This window comes from Bison bison, unplaced genomic scaffold (assembly GCF_000754665.1).
Source record: "Bison bison bison isolate TAMUID 2011002044 unplaced genomic scaffold, Bison_UMD1.0 scf7180017864155, whole genome shotgun sequence".
NCBI lineage: Eukaryota > Metazoa > Chordata > Mammalia > Artiodactyla > Bovidae > Bison > Bison bison.
This window is the reverse complement of record NW_011494727.1, coordinates 2,536,271-2,542,974: the sequence shown is the minus strand read 5'-3', so window position 1 is coordinate 2,542,974 and position 6,704 is coordinate 2,536,271. Positions and strand designations below refer to the sequence as shown.

At 48.1% G+C, this 6,704-nt stretch overlaps 1 protein-coding gene across 2 annotated transcripts in view; it reads left to right on the top strand.

Annotated features, from left to right (window-relative positions):
* Window positions 1-5,544: 5,544 nt before the first annotated feature.
* The window catches only part of NMB (neuromedin B), a 3,479-nt gene continuing 2,319 nt past the window's right edge, over window positions 5,545-6,704 (top strand). For both annotated transcript variants that reach the window (XM_010841075.1, XM_010841076.1), the window contains exons 1-2: window positions 5,545-5,743; window positions 6,374-6,546. In XM_010841075.1, coding sequence (XP_010839377.1) covers window positions 5,587-5,743; window positions 6,374-6,546 — 330 coding nt within the window. In that variant the 5' untranslated portion in view covers window positions 5,545-5,586. The remainder of the gene's footprint in view (window positions 5,744-6,373; window positions 6,547-6,704) is intronic.

Sequence of the window (6,704 nt, the reverse complement as noted above, 5' to 3'; positions counted from 1 at the left end):
GCTGGGTCGCCCTGCCTGGAGTGCCTGCTCACTTCTCTACTTACTAAAAGCTTTCTCATTCAGGAGACATTTATTGAGCATCTACTCTGTGCCAGCTTTGGGGCCAGGCCCTGGGGAGATGAGTGAGGCAAGGTCCCTTCTCTGCCAGGAACTCAGTGCCTTAATTGGTGCAATGTGTAAACAGATCTTCCCATATAGGATCGTAAGTGCAACCTTAAGAGATGCACAGGGCGCTCAAAGAGGGGTGTTTCTAATTCGCCAAGCTCTCGGGTATACAGTGCTTCCCTCTTGGTTCTGTCTCCTCAGTACTTTGTGTGCTGTCCTCAGAGTGGTTTGTCTTATGTATGTCCAGCTCTCCAGCTAGCTCCTTGAAGGCATGAAAACAGCGCCAGCCTGTAATTCATTCTTGTGTATCCCCTGGCCCCTGTCACAGTGTTTTTCACATTTTAGATTTATTTATAGCCTCTTTTGTTCCAGAAAGGGTCTGGAACAAAGTGGCTCATAAAGATACTTCCAGTACTATGTGATATGATATAAAACAGTTGAAGAATTTGGGATTGAAATAAGCATGAGAGGAGAAAAGAATAAAATGGGAGGTGAGGTTAGTACCTACAAGACATGTCAGAAGAGCCTGCTGTCTGCTGGAGGAGATCCGTCGCTTTGGTTCTCAGCTTCTTAGGGACTAATGTGAAGAGGGTAAGAATCATTTCTATGGTTCATGGAATGGATATAAAGTGGGAATTTTTTTAAAACGTGTAATGACACTCAGAGATCTAGAAACTTCTCTTCTGAGACCTCACTGCAAGGACACTGTGTAGCTTTATGCAATAATCTCAATATTAATTAGCCTAATAATTTTCATAGAGCTGTTCCTGAGAATGTTCAGATATAGTTTGGTCCCTTCTGCAGAAAGCCACCTCGCAAAAAATCAGCTGCCCATCCAATCAGCCAGGAATCTTCCTCCAGTTAGTTTTCCTGTAAAGCAGTTTTCCTTAATCTTTAAAAACTCATGGTCTTTTTTTTTTTTTTTCTGATCACATCATGTGGCATTCAGGATCTTCCTGATCAGGGATTGAACCTGTACCCCCTGCACTGGAAGTGCAGAGTTTTAAACACTAGACCACCAGGGAAGTCTTTATAAATTCATGGTCTTTTTTAAGAAACAAAAATTTCATACCTCTTCTCCATTCTGATAAACCTCTTTTCAGGTCTGTTTTATCCAGCCTCTTAATCCTTACCAGTCAAGAACATGTTATCTTGCTTCTTCTTAAGTTTGTATTATAAAAACAGTAGTTACTCATCTCTCATATACAGTTATATTCAATGCAACTTTCAAATTATAGATCCTTGTTCTGTTAATTTTAGGAGTTTCTGGAATACCATCTACTCTCCATCAAGAATCATTTCTGTAAAACCCTTACTTTAACTGGCCAGTTTATTTAGGTTGCTAAGCTGGTTCTAACCCAGGTCTTCCGCATTGCAGGCAGATTCTTTACCATTTGAGCCAAATTTGGAACCCTTTCAAGCTGGTTTCCAGCTTTAATTCAAGGAATCTAGTTAAAATAATTTGTACTCAGGACTTTGGGCAGGTAAGTAAGGAAATTTGCTCGCATGATGCTTTGATGAGAGTTGTCAGCTTGACAGCTTATTTAAGCAAGAAGAGAGAATGCCATAGAGAACATGTTTCTTGGAATTGGTCAAAAGTTGAGGTAGGTATGCTAGCATCTGTTTATCAAACAAGTCATGATGTAATAGGCATTTTGCGGACTGTTGTGTCAATACCATGGCCTCACCCGCTACCCAGGGAGGCTTTTTCCCCTGTAATGGGCTTCAGATGTAAGGCAGGCTTTGCTTTTCCTAGGATCCAGCTAATAATACTGAGTCCTCTGAATTCTCCAGTGCTCGGCCAAGAGCTTTTGAATTTATAACAGATTGTTTTTTTTCTCCTTTAGTCCTCAAAATAAACTCCATTTTACAAAGAGAGAAACTGGAGGTGAAGAGATTTCCCCAGGATCTCCAGACCCGTGGGTGGCAGAGCCAGAACTTGAATTCTGGTTATGTTAACCAGGCCACAATGTCATAACCCAGTTATTCTACCTTTATAAGCTCTCATGAGATTCATTTATCTGGAATAAACCCCACAATCACAAGGCCCTTGGGTGTTCTTTCATAGAAGCCCTAGGTTGTTCTTCCATGGATTTCCTCAGTAAATCTCCTAGAAATAGATTCTCAGGTAAATTTCCAAGTATTTAAACCTCTTTGGAGTTAAAAGAGTATTTATTTCAGTTACTGAAATGCCCTCTGAAGTACCTATTACACCCAAATCACCTTATGAACGCGGGGCCTGGGGCTTCTCACTTGGTTAGGGTTGCTGTAACTTTCCTGAGCATCTGTGCCATTTAGCTGAGCAGCAGCTGCTTAGCTTTCTTAGCCATTCTTGGCATCCTCATCACTTTCTCATTAGATGTATCTTCTCTATTTTGTTTTTGAATATTGTCTTAAAAAATTTTTGTATTTTGGCAATTTCAGTTCCTGAAATAGTTCCTTATTAGTGGTTAATATTTTGATATTCTAGCTGGTTCCTATGTGTTTCCTCTGACTTTGTGAAATTGTATCAAATATCCCTGACACTTTTTCTTCCTCTCTTAAAGATTATGCATTTCTCCTGATTTCTACAGCCCCTTGCCCATTCTGAACCTAAAGAGCAGGACCTGAGATGTCCCGAGATGTTGCTCTTTCTCTCCACAACCCACGCCTGTGGGATCTGCGCTCAGAGATTGGCCAGGAGGAGGATTTCACACCGTCTTACTCTGAGCGTCTCTGTTTGTCACCCCTCCTTTTTCTCTAGGCTCATTTATGTCTTATTTAAATTTCTGCTTTTTATTTTCTCTGTCCTCTACCTTTCACGTGTTTGAAGTCCACACTCAGGTTTTTTCCGTTTGTTTAGCTTCTCTGCATCTAACTTGTTTATTTGAGTTAACTCATCTATAAAATGGACATAGTATTGTCCTTTACTGCATCAAAGTAGTGTTGGTGATCAAAGGAGTGTGCATGGAAGTGCTTTGGAAAACAACAAAAAAAGATTTGGCTGTGAAAAGATGTTATTTGTAATTGATTCTAATTTAATGAAACGTAGCAATCAATAATACACATGTTCTTTATTTTAAGCAATCTTTATTAAAAGCATGATGCAGTTTAAATATTTGGTTGGTGTTGGTTATCAGAGGATTTGCCATATATCTTTCACCCCTTATTCATCTTTTGGGTGTCCTTTGAATCTTCTCTGCATTGTCTGAAATCTCAGAGGGTCAGAGTGAGCTCTGAAGAGCTTCCCCTGGCAGTTCCATATGATTCACTGTACATGTGATTCACTGTCTGTCTTCCCCCAGGGAGAGAGGACTTAGGAACAGGTAGTGTGCAGTTGAGGTCCTCACTTTAAACTCAGCTCAGCACAACTCCCTGAGGGATCTGATGTGGAAGTGCTGTCTTGGGCAAGTCCCCTCTCTGCTGTGCCTAACACTGCATTCCTGGGACAGCGGTTTATAGCTGGCTGTGGAGCTGCTGCCCTGCTTCTTTCTCCAGGGTCCTTGGAGGCCCCTCTTTTCCTGTGCTCACCTGACAGATGAAATAATCCCCAGGGGCATCTGGGATCATTCTCGCAGGTGTGGTTGGAGCTGTGAACACAGGCTATGTCAGAGGTTTGCCTAACTATAAGTGAACCTGTCAGAGCAGAACCAAGGTGCCAGGGCCACCTGCAGAAGAGAGGTGAAACTCTCAGTCAGCGCCTGCTCCCTTGCCCGCTTGAGAAATCCACACCAACCTGCTCTTTAACAGGATGGTACAGCGGGAGTGGGCGTGGCTCAGAGAAAGCAGCATTGGTTCCTGATGACTCTGGGGCCCAGAAGGAGTGCTCTGAACAGACGTGAGGTCTGATTCCAGCGTGACATCTGGGCAAGTTTGTTTCCAGTCCGAGCCTGCTTGCAGCTATAAAATGAGGAGAGAGAAACCTGCCAAATAAGATTCCTTCAAGCATCTAAGTGAGGCAGCAGTCAGTACCACCTCCTAATTTCTGTGACCGAGGACCAGAGAAGACAGGATGGGTGTGTGATGCAAGCAGAGGGAGGGGGGTTGAAAAGGGAACGATTATAATGGGAAGGTGATGAGAGCTATATCTGTACACTATGGCTTAAGCAGTGACAAGAATACAGAGAGGTGTAAATGCCAGGGTGGGAGATGAGAAGCAGGGAGAGTGGGAAGAAAGCCTGGGCCGGAAATGGAGTGTCCTTGTCCTGCCTGTCATGCTTTCTGGGAGCTCAGCATGATAATCAGCTTCTTGTACACACTTTCCCTTCTAAGATGGTGATCCACAGAGCCTTGCTGAGCTAGATATGGCAAGAGTAATAATAGCAGGTACCATTATTGAGCCAGTCTGGGGAGTAGGTTCTCTCACAGCCACACTGTGCAGTGTTTCTGAGAAGAGTCCAGAGCCCAGGGGTGGGTTGGTGTCCTGCGCCTCCGTCATTAACTGCTTTTGTACTCTGTCTCTCCAATGAGATGGTCAGCTAAGGTGGAAGCAGATTGTTATTTTTTGTCTCCCCTCCTGTCCTTAGCATGGTGCTCTGAATGTTGGTGTTTGGTGAACATTTAATCAAAAATAAATGTATTATTCTGGAGCACAGCGTCTTCTCCTGTTCATTAAATGTTGCCACTGACCTAAAAGTTCTTTCCAAGACAAGCATGGACAGCTCCATGAGAATGCTGACTTTGAGAGTCCTGTAGGACTGCTGCTTCCTGCAACAAAATAATTGGGCTAAAAAGATGTAATATTATTAAAAATAGGGCAGCGGGGTATTCCCATTTGACAGTTGAAGAAGGTGAGGGTCAAAGAGATCACACAGCTTGTATATAGACTCCAGGTCCAGTGCTCCTTTCACTCCCCTGACTCAAAAGATCTGCCTCCCTGCCGACTGAGAAGCCAGGCTCTCACCATTTGAGGTGGGTTGAGGAGGGCTCCCCTTCCATCCTTCTGCACTCCTGTCCGGAGCATGCATGTGCCGTGATTTCTGCTTGACCTGGTGAGTGCTGGCTGGGAGAGAGGGCATAAAGATAGCTGGGTGAGCAGGTCAGATGCTCCAAGAGGGAGGGGCCGACTGGCAAGCTCCTCCGGTGCACTTTGCTGGGCACAGTAACGCCTGTTACCCAGGAAGGAGGCGTCCTCGCCCCCTTTTCTACCTTGAAGCCGTTCTTCGGCCGAAAGCTGTTGGGAGTGGCGAGGAGGGCCAGGGGAGCCGGCTTTGCCCCCATCCTCAGCTTGAAGCTGGTGGGCTTGGGCCCGGACACCCTGAGGAAGCCATGCCCACGTCGGGGCAGGAGGGCGGGCGTGGGGGCAGTGGAGGGGGTCCCCGACCCTGGCCCCAGCAGACTTGAGAGTCCGAGAGGGCGGGGCCGGGGCGGCAGCGAGCGCGCCGGGGGCGGGCTCCTCGGGGCGGGCTCCGCCCCCAGCGGCGCGGGTTTAAAAGGAGGGAAGGCACGCTCCGGGGACTGGAGCCGAGTGCACTTGAACTGAGGCGTTGCCCGTGCCCAGCCATGACCCTGCGAGCGGTGGGTGTTCGGCTGCTCGGTGGCCTCCTGCTCTTCGCTCTGCTCGCGGCTGGCGCCGCCCCGCTCGGCTGGGATCTTCCGGAGTCCCGCAGCCGGGCCAGCAAGATCCGAGTGCACCCGCGGGGCAACCTCTGGGCCACCGGTGAGTCTTCGGGGTTCCGGCAAGCGCTCCCCGCCCCTCCCACCTTCCTTCTCTGGCCTCTCCTCAACATGGACACTAGTGTCCAGGCTAGTGGGGACCCTGGAACTCATCTAGTAAGATGGGGGAACTTGAGACCCAGACCCAGTGACTTGGTTTAAATCATTCACTCAGCCGGTTTAAAGCAGAGCTGAGGCTGGATCCTAGAGCTACCTGCCAGTCTGTTCCTCTTCCCATAGACAAGACTGCACTGAATCTTCCGACCTCTAGTGTGTCTTCTCTCTGCACCTCCACCTTCCAGACTCCTACTGTCCTCACTTCTTTCTCTGCTGTTTCCCGTCCCTCTTCTGAGCAGACCTCACAACTGGCAGAGTTTCTTCCTGGCCCTTGGGGCCTCCCACCGCCCCTTCCAGCTATACCATCCCGTCCACCCACCTCTACCTGCTCCGGAAAAGCTGAGGTGCAGGCCTTGCCACCACTGGGGGTTCTTTGTGGTTTCTGGTGACCAGGAGGAGAAAGGCTGTGTGTGTGTCTTCCTGCCAGGAGAACTGAGAAGCGGGAGAGATGGGGACTTGCCCACTGGGATAGCATCCTTGCTCCCTGACTTCCCTGTGCTTGGCACTTCCTTTCTAGGTCACTTCATGGGCAAGAAGAGCCTGGAGCCCCCCAGCCCATCCCTACTGGGGACAGCTCCCCACACCTCCCTGAGGGACCAGACACCACAGCTGAGTCATCATCTGCTCAGGGTCCTCCTGCAAAAGCAAGCTCTGGGCATGAGCCTCAGTGTCCCAGCACCTCACACCCAGGTGAGCCAGGAGAACTCAGCCAGGGCTCCCCCTGGATCCCGCATTGGGCTTAGGGTGTGAGTGCCCAGCCAGGGTAGGAGAGGCCCAGGAAAGCCAGGGATTCTAGGCTCTCCCTGTGATCCAGAGCTCAAAGTGGGAGGATTCCAAAGAAAGGGAGC